This window comes from Tympanuchus pallidicinctus, unplaced genomic scaffold (genome assembly GCF_026119805.1).
Source record: "Tympanuchus pallidicinctus isolate F22 unplaced genomic scaffold, pur_lepc_1.0 scaffold12, whole genome shotgun sequence".
In the NCBI taxonomy this organism is placed as follows: domain Eukaryota; kingdom Metazoa; phylum Chordata; class Aves; order Galliformes; family Phasianidae; genus Tympanuchus; species Tympanuchus pallidicinctus.
Genome location: NW_026294637.1, coordinates 15,306,921 through 15,325,823, shown reverse-complemented (window position 1 = coordinate 15,325,823; position 18,903 = coordinate 15,306,921). Strand labels below are relative to the sequence as shown.

The 18,903-nt window shown below is 37.7% G+C and overlaps 1 protein-coding gene and 1 long non-coding RNA gene across 3 annotated transcripts in view; one reads left to right on the top strand and one right to left on the bottom strand.

The window, feature by feature from the left end:
- The window catches only part of LOC128075500 (uncharacterized), a 50,848-nt gene extending 42,441 nt beyond the window's left edge, over positions 1-8,407 (bottom strand). The window contains exons 1-2 of the long non-coding RNA XR_008203865.1: positions 8,126-8,407; positions 6,938-7,043 (exon numbers count right to left, since the gene is read on the bottom strand). This is a non-coding gene — a long non-coding RNA (uncharacterized LOC128075500). The remainder of the gene's footprint in view (positions 1-6,937; positions 7,044-8,125) is intronic.
- ICE2 (interactor of little elongation complex ELL subunit 2) overlaps positions 8,369-18,903 on the top strand; it is a 35,423-nt gene continuing 24,888 nt past the window's right edge. The window contains exons 1-8 of one of the 2 annotated variants that reach the window (XM_052672308.1): positions 8,369-8,468; positions 9,274-9,378; positions 11,661-11,928; positions 12,810-12,929; positions 14,152-14,286; positions 14,564-14,680; positions 16,490-16,649; positions 18,475-18,659. In XM_052672308.1, the coding sequence (XP_052528268.1) occupies positions 8,440-8,468; positions 9,274-9,378; positions 11,661-11,928; positions 12,810-12,929; positions 14,152-14,286; positions 14,564-14,680; positions 16,490-16,649; positions 18,475-18,659 (1,119 nt within the window). In that variant the 5' untranslated portion in view covers positions 8,369-8,439. Of the gene's footprint in view, positions 8,469-9,273; positions 9,379-11,660; positions 11,929-12,809; positions 12,930-14,151; positions 14,287-14,563; positions 14,681-16,489; positions 16,650-18,471; positions 18,660-18,903 lie in introns of both variants that reach the window. The other variant, XM_052672309.1, reaches the window with a different exon arrangement.

Below are 18,903 nucleotides of genomic sequence, written 5' to 3'. Positions count from 1 at the left end.
GGACAGATTTCTTTTTAACCGAATGCTCAATGTGTGCCTCATTCTGTATGCAGTCCTGCAGAATATCTGCTCATTGGTCTTTATTTTGTAAAAAACAAAAATACTCCAAACGATGCAAAGGTTTTGCAGTTGTACTTAAGGAAATTAATGCTGGCCCATTAATAGTTCACAACTGAAATTTAATTTAAACAACCTCTGGATGTTTTTATAGCCATTGGAGTGTTTTTCCAAATTAATTTCAATGTTTTGCAATAGAAAATTGGTTTTCAGTATTTAAATGATTGTCAAACGAAACAAAGCAGTTTATGGTAGTACAATATGACTGGAAAGGCAGTTATTAGATTTTGCAATAATGTCATATAGACTATGAGAACAACAAAAGTTCAGACCTTGTCTCTCACTGTCTCTTATGCTTCATGGTATAGAAAAAAAAAAAAAAGACTGGAAGGAAACGAAAAGACTGAAGTCATTTTCGTATCTCGTACATCAGTTGCAGCAATTTAAAATGATCACAACAGTTGCAAAAAACAGCGAAGTCTAGTAAGTGTCTAAGTGCCAAATTTTGTGATGCTGGGAGCCTATCACAATTAGTCTTGTTCTGTGACTTCACATCCTTTTGAAAACACAAGTAGGAAATTAAATAAGCAACTGTGTACAAAATGAGCAAGATTTCAAGACTTCAGTTAGATCAGGAAGAGAGTGAAATTCTCTGAAAAATGAGTGAAAAACATGGCTTTTTTCTTGCAAAAAATATCAGTTCTCCGGTATCTTAGGTTGAGGTTTTGGATTTTTTTTCCACTGGATTTGTGGCTTCCATTTGTTTATGTTGCTAATAATTAGGGAAACCTTTCTCAATATTTCCCAAGCTGACCCTCTAGCTTAGCTTGGAATGGCCTAAGGCAGATGTTGCTTAGCAACTGTGACTCTTGATCAGTTGGTGTCCTGGTATCACCGCTACAAGAAAATCCCCGCTACTGTTGATTCCCAACAGAAAGTATCTTACACATACTTGCTGATCAATGAAACATACTGCTAATTTGTGCAATCTACAGATGACTTTGTAGGGAGTGATCCAAACGTGACAGTACTTTCTTTTGGGCTCTAAGGATTGACACAGACATTCCCCAGTCTGTACTTGAACAAACAGGTTGCCAGTCCAAGCTGTGTAAACAACGTATGATTTTTTCCTGCAAATTCTTGAAGTCCCCAAGTAGATAAATTTATTAATACAAATGTTAGAAACAACACTTACTATCCAATATCCCAAAATAAGAAGCAATTTGCTCTTAGTATTTAGCATGATCTGAAATCCTACCTGTGCTAGCTGATTTAGATTGCAAAGAGGAAGCATCTTTATTTATTTTTCTTAGCTGGAGATCAGTAACTACTCAAAATAGATCTTCATCATTAATGCTAACATTACTTTAAAAGTTGCATTCCATGAATATATTTGAATTTTAACCTGCTATTTTCTTTTTGCTTAAATATTCCTGTCAGTAAATCATTTGGTGGAAATGAGGGCAAATGTATAAGGATACCAAATACAACAACAACAACAAGAAGTTGAAAATGAGTATTTGTCAAAAAATTGTTGCAGTATGTGCTTTAATCCTAGTACTGTGTTAATAGCTCACTAAACAATGCTAAGTCACTGGACTTGAGGGGAAGAATATCTAACATGTAGGTTAATATACTGTCTATTTTTGGAACTTTATTCAGGTACTAAATAGAACTTTAACATCAAAATAAAAGCTGTATTCTACCTATTTCATATGTAATGTTGCTGTTTGTCTTCTTTTGTTGTTGTTTTTTTTTTGCCTTTATCATCGGTAGAATATAGCAATAACTTTATAGCAATAAGTAGGCTATCCAAATAAGAAATAAAACATGATAAAGGCTTCAGATCAGTATCTGTAAGTTTTGTTATGCCACAATATTCACTTTTTTGTCTTCCCTCATAATCTCATTACTTCTTCAAGCTGAACTTTACAATCAAGTTATTCAACTTGACATGTGACACCACACCTTTTTGTTAACACCTGCATGTTTTCAGTGTTTATTATGTCCTTTGTACACTTGTTTTCCTGTAAGTCAGTGTTTCTCAAGCTCTCTGAAAGCACACTCCCTGGGGGCTCTATTTTTTCATAGGGCTCTATGTGTTGGAACTGACATACGTCCTTTTTCTGGGTTAGGCAGTGAGAATCAGCTGGAATTACCGGCTGTCTTTTCTAACGAAGCAACTGAGCTGGTATTGAGTAGCAGTAACTATGGCTTCTGCAATAGCCAACTGCCAGCTCTTCCTGCTCCTCCTCGCTGGGAGCTGAGCTGCATGCAGTGAGCAGGATGAGCTCCCTGCCCAGCGTGCTCGTCTGCAGTGCTGAACGGAGCTGCTGCAATTGACGCAGTACCGAGCCACGTTTGCCTGACGTACAGTTTTGTGATAGTAATCTGAACACTTTAGCAATTTTCAAGCGGTTGTGACTTTCAGTTTGAGAAACACTACCCTAAATTACCCCACAGAGTCTTAATGTAAATGCATAAACTTTACAGGAATTTGCAATCTGTAATGCTATCATATCTAATGCAGAGAATTCATAAGCAATACAGTGAATTTTATTTCACAAAAAGGCATACGTACTGTACACTTTTCTAAATCCAAAATGTTCCTCATTTCTACATTGATTTAGAAACAAGTTACAGAACAGTGGTGAATATTTGAAATATTAGGACATTAACTGGCTGCTTCTATATATGTAACTGTACTGTCTTGCCTGCTCCTTTTCTGGAGATGTGTTTTTGTATTGGACGTTTGGGCCAATGGGAGGCTTCAAGCTACAATGTATTTTCCCAGTTTAAATATATTTAACATACGACAAACCCCAGACAAGGCTTTTTAAAATGTATAAAGAACTGCAGTGTTAGGTGGTTTATTTGCAAACTGTTTTCAATGTTGTCCATTTTTATGGCACCTTTAACAATATTCTTGTTTCCAAAGTACGAAAAAGGTTAAAAAATACTCTAGCCATAACTGAATGTCAAGCAATAAAAACAAATGACTTTTTGTGCATAGATTTAAAAGAAATACAAGTTTTAGACATCTGCATGTAAATGCAATCTCTTGTTTACTGCTTTCTTAAACTTGAGCAACTGATTCCTTATTTTACTACTAATTTAAGGACTTGTAATGGCCTGTAAACATTTTATCTTGCTCTATTCTTTCAACTCTTAACTTCGTCTCTGCTTTGGAGTCATAATATTTAATGTTGTTCTGCTCACCTCTATACAGTTAACTTTTTGCTTTCATTCTGTATAGATAAAGTTATACTATAAACAGCCTACACAGTGCAAATATTTATCTGTTTATCAAATACCACATTATGCTGTATAATATCTGTTTTACTATATAATCTATTTTAGACATAGCTGTTTAGAACTAGAGTGTGCTATTTTTGTGTTTTTCTGATGTGTGGTGCTAGATAAGTTACTTTTGTGAACAAAAGCAAACAAAAACCCCTTTTATTCCTAGACAATACCACCTTTGGGTCTTGTTAATTTCACTGAGTATAACTATATATAAATATATATATATTTGTGTATATATATATATACACCTACATATGCCCAACACGTACCTGTATCAGCGTACAAGATTTGGGACATGGTTCTCTCTTTAAACGCATAGTGTCATTATATAAATTATTCTATAGTATATTTAATAAGGAGAAAATTACTTCACCGGTACAGATACTTGATATCAAATGTAGAATTGTTTTCTACATTATTAACATTAATAAAAATGTTCTGTCCAGTTTGTTATCTTTTGGTTACTAAAGCAGTCTGCCTGTGTTGTATCAGAAAAAACAAAAGCATCAAATCTACAAGAATAAAGCATTTACAGTATGCTGTCTGTCTGAAAGGGAGGTAGTTCTTTGGCTGCTCGGAAAGTACTATCTGGTTGTGGCACTCTGAGGGGTGCCTTCCTCCCTCTTCACTTTAAATAGGATCTGCACACACTCAAACTGTGGATGTCACTAGGCCATGCCTACACGCTTAACTCCAGTTACTGTAAATAGGAATTTTCTGTAAATCTGCCGTGACAGATTGATGGCTAAATTCGGTCCTTGGGTATGCTTTATAAATCATGCATACATATCTGAGGTCAGCCATTAGCAACTGAAGTTAACTAAGAAGTGGAATTTGCAACATTCTGTCAGGTCTGGGGGTTTTGTTTTGATTTGTCATGTATACCTTAATTTACATAGTCACGTACCCTTAAAATTATTCCTGTCCCTTGTTCCTTTCATTCTAGATACTGTTTTTGTGTTAATTCTTAAAAACTGATGGATATCAAATATCTAACTAAGGAGGTAATTAACCTTTTAAATATTTATTAGAATTTTTCTGTAATATTACTGAATTTATAAGATCTTTAGCAAAGATTTTTGAGCAATTTATTAAATACAATTGTTTCTGTTTACTGCACTTTTTGATAATAGAAGGTAGTGAATTTTAAAGCCATGATTCTTGGCTTCCATGCACTGCTTTTATACCCTCAATTCAAGGAATATATATATATAAATAATTTTTTTTAAACAGCAAACATACTGTTGTCCTAAAAATAAAATACAAACTTTACTGCACCGTGGGTATATTTTCATAAGTGGAATGTTTAATTGCAAACACTATCAGGATAATTATAAAAACCTCTTGAAGCTACAATCTTATTTAAATATAAGCCATGACAATTTTGTTTTCCCTTGTTGATTTAAGTCACCTTTTGATATTTTAAAAAAGAAAAGGAGTCGCACTTAAATTTGTATTTACTAACTTATACGTAATGCTAGGAACAAGTTCTTCCTATTATTTTAATTTTAATAGTTTGATATCTTTATGCAAAATCATTTGGTTAACATATTTTCCCTGTTGACTAAATGTTCAACGTAACAAAACCAGAATAAATACTGATTACAAATACATGTCAGTTTGAGGATTAAGCACATAAACTTCAGAAACCTCGTTGAGTGATATGCTCAGATTTCTGTAAATACACACAACTTTAAATGAAATTATACTGTACATGTAAATGTATGCTGTCTGTTATGTGTACAGTATGTACAAATTCCTTTTCTAGCCACCATAAAACGTAAGCCATCAAGAGGAATACTAAAGTGGTATTGTACTAAACCTTTGCTAATGATCTTTACCCAGTCACTTAACTTCTCACTTTCATGGACCTTTCCAACTCACTCTTATGATAGCCTGCTTATATTCCAGTTTGTTATTTTACTCAGTCCCGATAAAAAAAGTATTTTGATTCATTTTGTAAATACGACTGTAAAAATAAGAGATTTAATGTTGTCTTTTAAATACTCCAATTTTCATTCTAATATGAATGTTGTTATATTGTACTTAGAAACTGTACCTTTAATATTACATTACCTTTATTAAGTGCATTGAACACATCGATTTTAGATGTGCTTTATGTACTGTTATCCTGTAATAAAACTTCAGCTTCTAATGGAAAAATCTGTCTTGCTTTTTTTTTTTTTTTTTTTATTGTCAGTAGCACCTTTTTGTTCTTCTGAATCTTGATGTGTGTTAGGTTCAGTTTTTAAGGAATCCACCCTTACAAAATGAGCCATGATTCTTGGCACATATGTCAGTTTTTTGTTAGGTAAATAAAGTAATGTTTGACAGCAAGGAAATGTGAAGATTCCCAAACACCTTGTAAGTTCTCCTTTTGGCCAAGAAGAGTGTAAATATCCTCAGAATTACCTTGGATCAATCCAGTTTCCTTCTCTTTGAAAATGTCATCTTGTTCTACATCAGAGTACATTGTGTCAAGCGCACAATAGAAGAAATTTGTCTTAGAATATTCCCAGTGAATTTGGAGATGGTGCTCTGGGCTAGATTTGAGAGGATTCAGTTAAAATTTGCATGTAATTTAGGCATCAAAATTCAGAGTTGCAAGCCTCCTCTGGTGTGCTAACCACCTAAATGTCAGCAGTACCTTTGGTTTCCATTTTAAGATTTTGTACATGTAAAATTCTACTTAGACTTCTACCCAAAAACACTTCATCTTGACAGAGCTTTAACAGCTCAGTATTAGGTTGCCGGCCTGCGATCCAGAATTAGGTGTTAGCTTTCTGCTTTGAAGCACTAAATGTGGAAGAAGCCATCGCCTACTGATCAAGTCAGGAAAGTTATGGAAGCCATAGCTTTCCTAGAACTGTAGTGCCATTCGTTCTACAGCAGCTTCATGACATAAACACTAAGACAGTGAAAGTCCAGGTTTAATTTTCTCACCCTCAAGAAAGGATTCCTCCCCAATCTCTCAATTCACAGGAGAGGTCCTAACCTTCAGAAAATTTGACAGCTGTTCATAATAAAACAGAGGAATAAGAGACAAATCAGGGATTCCCTTGCTTGCCAATAGGAAAGCAGAACCAGGGGTTAGAATGTGGTTTTTGATCCCCAGTATATGTCACAAAATCACAGTATGGGTTTGGCTGGTAGGGACCTCTGCAGGTCAGATCATCTGGAGATCCATCTCCTGCTCAAACAGGGCCATCCCTGAGTAGCTTTCTCAGAACCAGGTCCAGGTTCATACTACATATTGGGCTACAGCTTGATACATCCTCACTAGATAAAGAGGAGGGGAAGGTTCCGATTTCCCTGATTTCTGAGTATCTCCAAGGAAGAGACTCTATAACCTCTCTGGATAACCTTTATCAGTGCTAGGTCACCCTCACAGCAAGAAATTGTTTCCTGATGTTAATGCTTATGTCACAGAAGTACAAAAATCACATGTAGGAAGCAGATAACTTCAATTGAAAAATGGACAGAATTTAGGAAGATGGTAGACTAAAGTTGGATTTAACGACACATTCACAAGCTGGATAAGTCTTCTAATTCTGCTATGTAAACTTCACCATACCTCAGCTCTGAAGAAAGATTATTCCTTCTAAGGCTAACTCCATGACTGGGCTCTGGGTGATTCTGTTTTTATCACCAATGGGAGATAAAAACCTTTCTGCCTCTGTCTGAGATAAACAAACAAACAAAAGAACTGAAATTAGACAGTGTCCTTGCAAGCTAGGTAGAGACTCTCTGGTTGGTGGCTTTGGACACAGAATCATAAAACTACACAGTGTCTTGACTTTGAAGGCACCTTAAAGGACCACATAGTTTCTACCATCTGTCAAGTGTAGGGACACATCCCACTAGATCTGCCAAAAGCCCCACCCAGCCTGGCCTTGAATACCTCCAGGGAAGGGGCATTCAGCTCCTCTGGACAGCCTGTGCCACAACCTCACAGCCCTCTTTTTTATGTCTCATCTACATCTATTCAGTTTAAAGCCATTATGCCTTGTCCTTTCACTACACTCTTTGACAAAGCGTCCCTCCACAGCTTGCCTAGCGGTTCTTTTAGGTACTAGAAGACTGTAAGGTCTGCTTGGAATCTTCTCTTGGCTGAACAACCCCAACTCTCTCAGCCCCTCTCTTCACCAGAAAGGTGCTCCAGCCCAACAACTATCCTTACGGCTCTCCTCTCAACTTATTCCAACAGCTCCATGCGCTTGTGCTGGGGGCCCAGATCTGAATGAAGTATTCTAAGTAACCTTGAATTTCAGTATCTTCACGTATTAGCATGCAGTCCCCAGTTTCAGTTACAGGACTGGATGCAGTGAATGCTTCAATGCTTTCATTCTGCAATACCCCAAACCCTTATTTCTCCATCTGTTGAGCTGAAAAGGGGATCACCTTTTCTTATAATGCCACAGGTTTCCATTGTCTGAACCTACAGATAGACAATGTATAAATTCCACATTTTACCACACTGAAAAGCCTTATCATCAGAAAGGAAAAAAAAAAAAAAAAAGAAGAAAAAAAAAGTTGATTTTTTGTGGCTCTGCCCTGATGGTAACTATCGGGAAGCAAGCCAAGGAACTGAAAGCCCACGGGGAAAGAAGAGAGAAACTGGGAAGTGCAGCTACCCTGAGACAGCCCTCACACAATCCCAACCCGAGGGCCTAACCGCTCTGTGGAGCCCAGCCCGGCTTCTCAACACACCCAGGGCGGGAACAGGCGCCGCGAGGCACATGACACCTGGTCAGGACCACACCTTAGCAAAGCGTAAGAGTCGGTGCCGAAAGGCCTTAGACAGACTTCATCACCCCGAGGTAAAGGCGAACAGGCTAGGGTGAACACGACAGAACGCCTCAAGCCGCCCTACGCAGCTTCGCCTCCATGCTGCAGCCCGCCACAAGATGGCCACCCGCAGCGCCTCCAGCAACCGCTCGAGCCGTGCAGCCATTGGCTGGCTCACAGCATCAGCTCCCGCGCGCCTACACGCTGATTGGCCAAGGCCATGAGGGCCGGCCCGCCCGGCAGCGAAGCGATGAACCGGCGGGTCCTTTCCCTGTGAGGCGCTCTAAGATGGCGGCTGAAGGACAGCTGTTGAGTTGGTGAGTACAGTCCCGCTCTCTCCCTGTAGCTGAGCGGAGGTGCATCTGAGGAGCGGAGGGAGGGAAAATACCCCAGGGGTCTCAATGCCGCCGCGCTGTGCGCATGCGCGGTGGAAGGAGAGAGCGGGGCGGGCCTGGGTTCTCGTGTCCGCTCCGCCCCGCCGCTGGGCTGGAGGTGGGGGCTGCGCGGTGCCATTTTGTGCCGCTGTGGTGGGGGAGTAGGAGTCGCGGCTTCGCTGAGGGGAGGCGGCTGCCTTCGTTGTTCAGTGCTGATGGCGTTCGTTTCGTTCTCGAAAAGAATAAACTTTAAAAAAAAAAAAAAAAAAGCCTAGATGAAGTGCTTTTGAGTTCATCTCCGAAGGCGACGGAAATAAATCTTTCTTAGCACCCTTCAGAGTAGCTTAGTTGACCTTGTAGGAAGGGCTGCTTCCCGTGGAAAAACGGCCGTTCAGGAGCTGTGTGGAAAGCAGTCTCCGGAGTTGCGTTCTGCCCGCAGTTGCGGTCGCTGTGTGTGGGCTGGTGCCATCTGGGAGCTGAGGGCTCAAACTGCGCCTCTGCCACGGACCTGACACCGAGTTAATCTGGGGCTGTGGAACGAGTGCTTATCTTAGTGTTGAAAACCAGCGGGGTGTTAGGTGTGGTATAAATATATTCTGTGAGAAGAAATGGGAAAGCGCTGTAGTGATGGGCGCTGATTTTTGTATTTTTTTGTAATTTTTTTTTGTAATTAATACTGCTCTTTGTTTCTTGGGATCAGATTTTTGTCTTTAAATGTTATATATCACAGCGTTCTTTTTATCAACAGGGATGTTTCACCCAAAAATGGCAAAGAAGTGTTTTTCTCACGTGAAACGTATGAAAAATATTCCCTGGCTCCGAGCCTCTTGGAACTGTGGAATTTATCCAACAGGTACATTCTGTTACGACTGGGTGCTGTTTGTCATCACTCTCTTGGTACACACGTGCAGTTACTGCCTGGCAGACAGCTGCGTGCTGCCCAGTGAGGAGTGCCTTGCCTTGTAGTGGCTGCTCTGTGCCTTACCCGTGAGGTGCCTCAGGAAGCAGAGGGAGTTTAGGATGGGACCTGTGGTCTTTTCTCTCTTTTGAGAGGTGGAGCTTTTCTTTGTGGGGATTTGTTTTGTTCTGGGGAGGGAGGGTTGTGTTGAGTTTTTTTGTGGCCGTTTGGTGTCTTTTTTTTTTTTTTTTTTTTGCTTGGTTTTGCAGACCAAAAATTTTGAAGCACTTAGTCCTCACAAAGATTCTGTAACCTGTGAACCAAAACCCAGTCTCATGTGTTTATCTCCTGCTGTTGGTCTCTTGTGATCTCACTTTGTACCAGGCTGATGATACTGTACACAGAAATCCTGTTACTTGTATCTTTTGGAAGTAGCCAACACTATTTAGATAGAATCAATAGCTGCCCTGGAGTTGCATTTAGCTTCTTGACTACTCAAGGAATTGTATGAAGTGTTAGACGAGCAATAGGAGCTGAAATGCTGTGCACGCAAATCATTTTGGCATAGATGGTACTGCCTGCACACTTCTGATGCCTTTTGTTTTAAATTGCGGAAATAGAATCAACTTTTCTTTGGCATGATGAAAAGCACAGGACTCACACTGCAAGATTTCAATAGCTGGAATATTATATGATATTTAGGCTTTGTATTTTTTTCTTTTTTCTTTTTTTTTTTTTTTAATCTCCTTTCAGCTGTTAAGGGTTTCTGGAGTAGGTATGACTATACTTAGGAGTGAGATTATGTTCACTTCTGTTGGATAGAAGTGAGCTTATAGCCAGAAAGAGATTGCAACAATAACATAAGGATATCAGTGGGTTGGGTTGAGTGGCCATCAGGAAGAGGAAAAGAAATGTAACCTGTTGGTGCAAATGTGGACGTGAGAGCTGGAACAAACATGTCAATTTGTATATTGAGATTTGTGATAAATATTTAGTAACATATATGTTCACTCACCATAGAAGCTGTGAAGGCAGGTTGCTGATAAAATGAAGGGGGAAAATTTAAGCCGTCAGCTCAAATAAAGTATAATGCTGTAAATGTGGACAGAAAAGCTCTGTCAGATTATTTTTGTTTGCACCCTGATGAAGACTGTGACAGCACTGCATACTGAAATGATCTTGATGTGCTGCCATTTCATTCGTTGCTGAATACAGCCAATTTAAGCTGCTAGAATTTCTTGACATTTTAACATTGGCGTATCTGAGTCAGCATCTTGTTGCTGCTGCAGCTTAATTAAATTTGCCAGGTTGTGCCATAGGGATGGACATATTCTCATATTCAGAGAGACAGCTGTGAAGTATTATTAAGAACTGTAAATATGATACTGTTGGGTTCGAATAACACTTGAGGTAGGTATTTTCTCCTGCTGAAATTGTATTTTAAAAATATGTTTTCTCCAGGATCAACAGTTAATGTTCATTTTGTTAACCTTTAATATCTTATTTCTGAAAAACACTTCAAATAGATTAGGATAGAGATGGCCTTCACCTACTGGAGTCATTATAAGAACCAGCTTTTTGATGTTACTGCTTTGTTTTTGTTAGGGCCATTAGTATTTCTTACTTTAGCCCAATGTAATTTCTAGCCACTGATTTCCGTCAGTGTTCAGAAATGAAAATGAAACTTGTATACCCTATTCTTGGGAAAAATTTTCACTGAAATCTGGGATTCCTGTCATTAAAATGAAGTACTTTTCTTTTACTTCTTTTGCAGTAAAAGAAAAGCTTTTTGTATTTAGTTTTTCTCCTTTATTATCACAACTTTTACTCATAAGATAGACCTTCCCAAGTGCAAATTGTTTCTAAATACCCACTATCATGAGGAAATGTTGAAACTGTACCTTTTCACTGTTAATGTGTTTTTCCAGAGCACTCCATCAGTTTTGAATGTACCTTTTTGCCTCAATATCCATTATGTAAATGAATACGTGCGTTTATTTTTGTTTTTAATTGAAATCAGTAGCAAAGCTGCTGTTGGTTCTAAAAGTAAGTTTGGCTCACATGAAGTTTCGGAATAGGAAAATTCTTAGAGTGTAGGCTGTAAGTTGGAGTGGTAGAGTGCATTTTGCTGAATTTGAAATTTACAGTTTTGTGACTGCCTTTATCATATAGTTCTGGCAGATACTATTTTCTAGGTAAAAGTATGTCAGTTCTTTCACTTGTTACTTTTCTTTCAGATTGGCAAAGAAAGATGTGGAGATATTGGCAAATTCTTCAGAAAACAAACAGATTGGTAACATACAGGCTACAAATGCAGCTGGAGTGGTGACTAAAACCACAACTGATGATCATCCTTTTCCAGAACCTAGACTTCCCTATCCATTTACCTCCTGTCTGACTGAGAAGGAGCAGAAAACATATTTATATCTGATGACTAAGTTCTCAAAAACACCAAATCATTTTCCTCTCAATGCAGCAAGTCAAAGAGAGTTACTGATGTATCTGGTAAGTGTAAATGTGTGTATATACACATAGGAATATCACGGAGGAGAGTTGTACAACTTCTTCAGCTTTGAAGAGCAAACAAAAATGTATCAGAAATATTTTCAAATTCTATTTGTCTGAACCTCCTTTTAGGTTCAGATATTTTGATGCAATTTTTGTCAACACCCTGTATTTGGGGGTTGGACACAATGATCCCTAGAGGTCCCTTCCAACCCCTACAATTCTGTGATTCTGCATTCAGAACTTTCTTCATCAGCATGTGAGAAAACCTGCATGTTGACCTTAGATGCTTGCCACATTCAGACTTTTTGTAGTAGAAATGCTCAAGTCCACACTTACTGCTCGGTCAGCAATGTGTAAATACTCTGTTTAATGTACGTTTTATTTTATCTGAATCCTGTATGTGGTAAATGTTTTCAAACTGTACTACTTGGTGTACAGTGCATCATTATTAATGCCACTTCCTTTGTTCTGCACTGTATCACTGGGAGTGTCTTTTCTAAGCAGATCAATACCTACTGCACTGCTGTTACTTACAACGTAATGCTTATCAAGTCAGAGCTCAGATACCTTTGTCATTCTATCATGTAAACTTGCTCCACCAGTGTTCTCTAATTCTGTTTTATTTAAACCACCTATGCATGGTCAAAATAAGCCTGCTTGGTATTTAGAGGATGCAGACCTAATGTTGCAGAGTTTCTTTTTTACTTAAGTGAAACTAAATGCATGGGAAGACTTGCCAGATATCAGCAAGTGGAAGCTGTGCCCTTCCTCATTACCATCACCTGTGCTACATCTCTGGAGATTTTGCTGTTCACATACCTAGCCTAGGATTCCATTGTGTCTTAGAAATGAGTTTGTTTTTTTTTTTCTCCCCACAGCAAATGAAAGAAGTAGTAAACAGTGAGGTTGCAGAATTTATGAAGTTCGCCCAAAATGCTGCGAAGAGCTGTACTCAGGACTATGATTGTATTTCTGAAGATGCTCTGCTTTATACTGAGGTAATTACTGATGCTCTGTTTAATTCTGCTTTTCAACAATGATATTGAAATTGTGATGAAGTTGCATACACACTGCTTGTGGGATGCAGTTTCCCAGAGCTGCTGATTTGAAGTTGGAGCGAGACATGAAAGGTTGCTGTTCCACTGATGCTGTCCAGCACAGCCTGGTCCACAGTTTGGGGCAGTAACACAGGATATGAGTAGGGTTGTTGAATACAATACAGTATGAAGATAGTCAGCATTACAGTGCAGGAGATCTTTATATTTGTGAAGGAAGAAATTACACTGTAAGTGTGTTTATATTGACAAGTTGATACTGAATGTATGCTACTAGGGCATATATTGAGCAAAACATGAAGTATGTTGCAAAGTCACTTTAATCAGAGGTTAATCAGGCTGTAATCATAGCTGTCAGGAAATTTGTACTGTGTTAAATCACCAGTTTGATGATTGTGCAATTGAACACAAATGTAATTTATCTGTCTTTCTTTGTTTGATACATTTTGGGTAAGAAATTCCAGAATGCAGGTTTGATCAGCTTTCACATTACTGAGTTGACTTGCTGACTTGCTGTTGATTTTTTATTTATTTATTTATTTTAGTGCAGTGTGATGCCTTATTTAAAGTGTTGTAGTTAAATACTTTCTACTAAAATTCCTGTCTCTTCTAGTAAGTGCCATAATACTTCCTACAGCAGATTAAAACAGAAATGCTTTCTGACAGGAAAGCAAGTTGGAATACATATAAATCCTTCTATGTCTTTACCTTTATAGCTTTTTCCCAGGCTGGTATAAAATTAGGTAGTGAGTAATACAAAGAACCAGTTTTCCCTGTAAAAATAAGGAAAAATTAAACAATGGCAAAAAAAAAACCCTTGAAAGCCAAATAATGACCTTTTCTAACAAATTTCTGAATTTAGTGGGAGTTTTTTTTGTTTGCTTTTTGTTTTTGTTTTTTAACTGATTTAAGCCTGCATGCATATATTGTAGTCTTGCCTGTGGAGGGCTGATGGGAATTCAGAATGTATTTCAGTTCTGCTACCAGTGATTGTAAGATTGTTACGGGGTTATATTGGTTGAACAAGTATGTGATCTGCTGAATGTTTCTGTATTCTTTACAGGAAGTAAAGCTAATGTAACTATTGCAGATGCAGAAAATAAAGATATTCAAGTTCTTATGAAATATACAAATGCTTTTTTTTTGTTTTGTTTGTTTCTGTTAGGAATTATTCAGGGCTTGTATTGGACATGTGAAAAAGTATCCTGAGTTTTACACATTACATGAGATAATGAGCATCATGGGAGGAAAATTTAACACGCAATTGACCTTTAAGCTGGAAAAAAATCTTCTTGTAATGGTAATATCCTATGTACACTTATTCTTCTGGTGTTATTCTCAAATAGGTAGAACTATACACAGATTCAGTAAAACTAATGGAGTTATTCTGGCAGAGAGGCTGTTAATTATTGTGTGCTCCCTAAAAATGTGATGTTAATAGTACTTCTTTAATTCCTGACATAACACTAACTTGCACCTCCATAAGTTCTTAATAATTTTCGTCACAAAAAGAGGAATGTTGGGTCATCATGATTTCATTTAATATTGTTTCCTGGTACTGCTTGATTTTCTTCAAGGGTACAGCAAGATATGCTAAGACAGCATTCCCTGCCATGCCTGTTCAGCTCTGCACAGATTATAAAACCGTTACATCTATTATAACTCCAGAAAAAAAGGCTTCTCTTATCCACAATGTAAGTAGCATTTTTATTGTCATTTTTATGGCACATATTGGAGAAAAGAACCATTTCATTTCTGTGGCTGCATAATTTCATCATTTTGATCTTAATCTTACACATCTTGTAGTGTGGTGGTGCACACTGTGTCGTTGTTTGTGTAGTAGTTAATGTACAGCAGTCATACTGCCTTCTTCCAAAATTGGTTTATCACAATTGTTACGCTGGTGCATCATGGTCGAGAAATATTTTAGGCTCCTCAGTTTCTGAAGAGTGAGTTAGGTGTCCCTTATCTAACTGTCGCTTTTGCTAAGCAATATAAATTGCATTCCTGAGTTGAGCAATTCATAGATTCCATTCTACTTCACTGTTAAATACCCAGTGTTGCTGTTTGTGTTGAGAAATGGATTTGTTTTGCTCATTCTGCAGAACTTGTTTTTTGACTATTTATTTCAGATAGTTTGCTGTGCACTTATTTGAAGAGTTTGTTTCTGTATCAGAAACCAACCTGTCAACGGAGGTATTATGACTGCAAAGAAGTTTGTTGGTTAAGAAAGCAGTAGAGATGACACAGGAAAATAATATTCCACAAAAGCTGTTGGATCTGTAAAATATGAGATCTGCTCTGAAAGTAGTGCTTCCTATTTTATTATCTTGCCTCATAATGTCAGAGCTGGATATTGGTGGTATGGCAGTACAGGCTGAACCTTCCTGCCAACATTCTGTTACGTTTTGTGGCTGTGTGACAAATGGCAGCACAGGGACAGTCTGACAGGATGGCATCTGATGTGGAAGTGCGTGTTAAGCAAAGGTGTAGAACTGAATTCCTCCCTGGGAAAAAAAATGGCACCCATTGACCTTCATTGACAATTGCTGAATGTTTATAGAGACCAATCAGTGGATGTGAGCACAATGAGGCAGTAGGTGTTTCTGCTGTGGTAACAGCAACATGAAAGATGAACTCTGTTCCAGACAGCCATGCCTGGAGAATGACATGCAGGCTCTTCTCTGTGGCTGGCAAAAATGCATAGCTAGTGGTGGTCACTATGTTGAAAAAGAGTGTTTGTTGTAGCAGAGTGTTTGTTCTATCATGTAGTGCTATTGTGCTATTTATATCTGTGTAATTTTCATGGAAATAAATAGGGGGCATTACTTTCAGAGCAATTTCTCATGTTGTCTCAGATGAACAAAGAAAGAGCACTGCTAGATTTTCTTACTTACCTTTCATGGCCCTTAATGCTCCCAAACATCCAGTATCTCCATGGTTCTTACTGGTTTTCTCCCACCTAATGAATATGCCCAACCTTCTTTTTTCCTGGAAACTCATACTCATAATTTTTATACTTCTTTTGTTTCAATTCTGAATTTGTTTTCTTCGTATTTTTATATTTGCTTTGACATTCTTTACAGGCTATCTGCATTGAAACAAATGTGCAGTTTTAATCATACTTTAATGTTAGGCTGCTCCTTGATGCTATTACTTTTAAGAGCATCTGAGATACATGTGAGTGAATGTGTTGCTTTTTTCTTTTGCATTGCACTCCCTTATGTCACTACTCCTTTGTTCTTGTTTGACCTAATAATTCAATTTATTAGGAATTAATAGAAAGGTAGAAGGCAAGATATGTTTTCTTGTGCTACAAGGTAGAGGTGTAGGATTCAGCTAAAACTGTAAAGCTGTTTACTTTGATTTTGAAGCCTGGCACAGTGGTGGTAGTTGGGTGTCTGCAGCTGTGGAGCTAATTCATGTTTGTTGGTTTGTTTACAGATTTAAATTACCTGTCTTACCTGAAAACCTTTCAAAATCTACCTTCTTTTGTTGTTTAGGATATTAGTTCAGATTCAAATGCAGAAAAGCTTGCTTTGAAATACTCCCCTCAAGTTGTTCTAAGTAATCAGTCATTATTTACATTGCTGAATAATCATGGATTAAACTACAAGGAACAGTGGGAAATTCCAGTTTGTGTTAAGATGATCCCTGTTGCAGGTATAGTATATTTTTTGCTATAAAAACTACATTTTTGTCCAGGAAGTTCTTGATATTTTTTCATAATCCCTTTTCATCTGACAGAAGGACAGAAAGTTAGTAAATCAAGCAAGATCAACTGAGAAAAAGGAGAAGATAGTCTAGATTTGTTCACACAGTAAAATAATTTAACTTTGATTTGATTTAAAGGGGAAAAAAAAACCCAGACCTGAAGTTAGTTAAAATCATAGTTGTCATTACAAATTAGGGTTCTTAGCATTTCTTGAGAAGTTGCCCCCTGGAATGCAGGAGTGAGTTTCTCAATACTTCCATGGTTTTTAATTTAAATAATCAAACAAAATAATAAAATCTGACATCATAAGGGACAGAAATCCAAAATAAATGATTTTTATTGGATAACGAGTCCAAGGCCTTTGTTTTCGAAGAACTGTGTTTATTTTAATTTCAGCTATCACAGAAATGAAGGTTACAAATCCACCGGTATAGTATTCCTTCTGCTCTCAAGGAGGAAAGCTAATAGCAAGGTCATTTCATAGTTCTCTGCACCTTGTCCTACCTTGTTACTGAGAATAGCAACAGCCTCTAGAGATACTGCCAGTAACACTGAGTTTGGAGACGCTCAGTTATTTTCCACTTGGAAAAAAGCAAAGTCAGTTAAATGTCCTTTTTGCTTTCTAAAACAGGAAACTCCTTGGGAAGAAAATAACTGCATGTGACTTCTGCAATTAAAAGAACCAATTTCCATCATTGTTTAATGAATGTTCATGGAGTACGGCCTTTTTCCTAATTAGCAGAAAAAATGTTTTCAGTAAATTGATTAGCTCATCTGAATACTGTCCCATCAGTAATTTGCGTATAGATTTCCCTTCTCATTGTCTTTTTTTAGCTAGTTGAATTACAGTGGAAGCTGTCTTGAAATGTCAATGTTGTGTGCATCACACACAGATCTGTATGGCAAACTTTTGGGTAGTAGTTGACAAATATCTGCAAGTCTTAGAAATGCTGATCTTTCTCTACATCAAATTGAAGTACTTTGTGCAATGTTGTGCGTGGCTCCTTTCCTGTCACCTTTATAGTTTTCAGACTTAATTTTTTGCTTCAAAGTTAACAGTCAAAGAGTCACATGAAGTACACTGGGAATACAGCGCTGCGTAAAGATTTTCTCCTGTCCACCCTTAGCTCCCACCACTTCAACCCACCTCTTGCATTAATATATTTTTCTTCCTCACTCAGATTTTTCTAAAGCAGATATAAGGTGGCCCTGTGCCGTTGATTTCTATATCACATTGGCCAGAGTGTCATTGTTGTTTTTTGGTGAATTTAATTATGATTCGTGTTTAAGTTATAAACAGCAGTGAGGGAGGCAGAAGTGCCCTAACTTAGTTACTGATCAGAAAGAAATACAAACTTCAGCCATCGCTTTTGGGCAATGAATCTTTAAAAGAAAATAACAGTCCCCGAGTCAGATTTACTGAGGTTAATGTATGCAGAACAGAGGAAGAAGAAAATCTTTCTGGAAATAGGGTACATTTTATTTTCATAATGCCATGTGAGAAATGTTGAATCCTTAGTTCTTTAGGAATTCCTTATGTAGTATGGCATTTAAAATCTGATGAATTGTCAGTGTGTTGTGTGTTGGTGCTTCAGGATCATAATTCAAGCTAGCTGGACATACTTCTCTGATAGTGAATGAGAGCATGGTTTTTCATCTGTTTGCAAATGTACATTATGGACTGTAATATATTTGGAAGCTGAAAGATTTATGGCGTAAATTCTAAAGTGATATTCTTTCTTTCATTTAATATGCATTTCCTTTCTTGAGAAGATAACAAAGCAGCTAAAGTGGTTTTTGTTGACTCACCTCTCCTGAAAAAGGAAATGACAATAAGAGAGAGGAACCAAATATTCCATGAAATTCCTGCAGACTTCCTAGCAACTAAAAAGTCTTACATTGCGATTTCCGATGTTTCGATGGACAAACCAGATGAGGACAATCTGTTTCAGTGGGATGTACGTAGCTTCACTTCTTTTTTGGAGGGGGGGAAAAAAAAACAAAAAAATACTGTGTTTTAAGCTACTTGTGTGATAATGGAGGAAAATTTAGGTCTCCTGTTGATTGTTTTTTTTGTTGTTTTTTTTGTTTTTTTTTTTTTTTTTTTTTTTTTTTTTTAACTACTGGGCTTCAGGCACTGTCTTGAGGATGTCTGTCCGGTTCCTCTAAGTGCTTCTATTATATCTTCAACTCAGCTTTAAT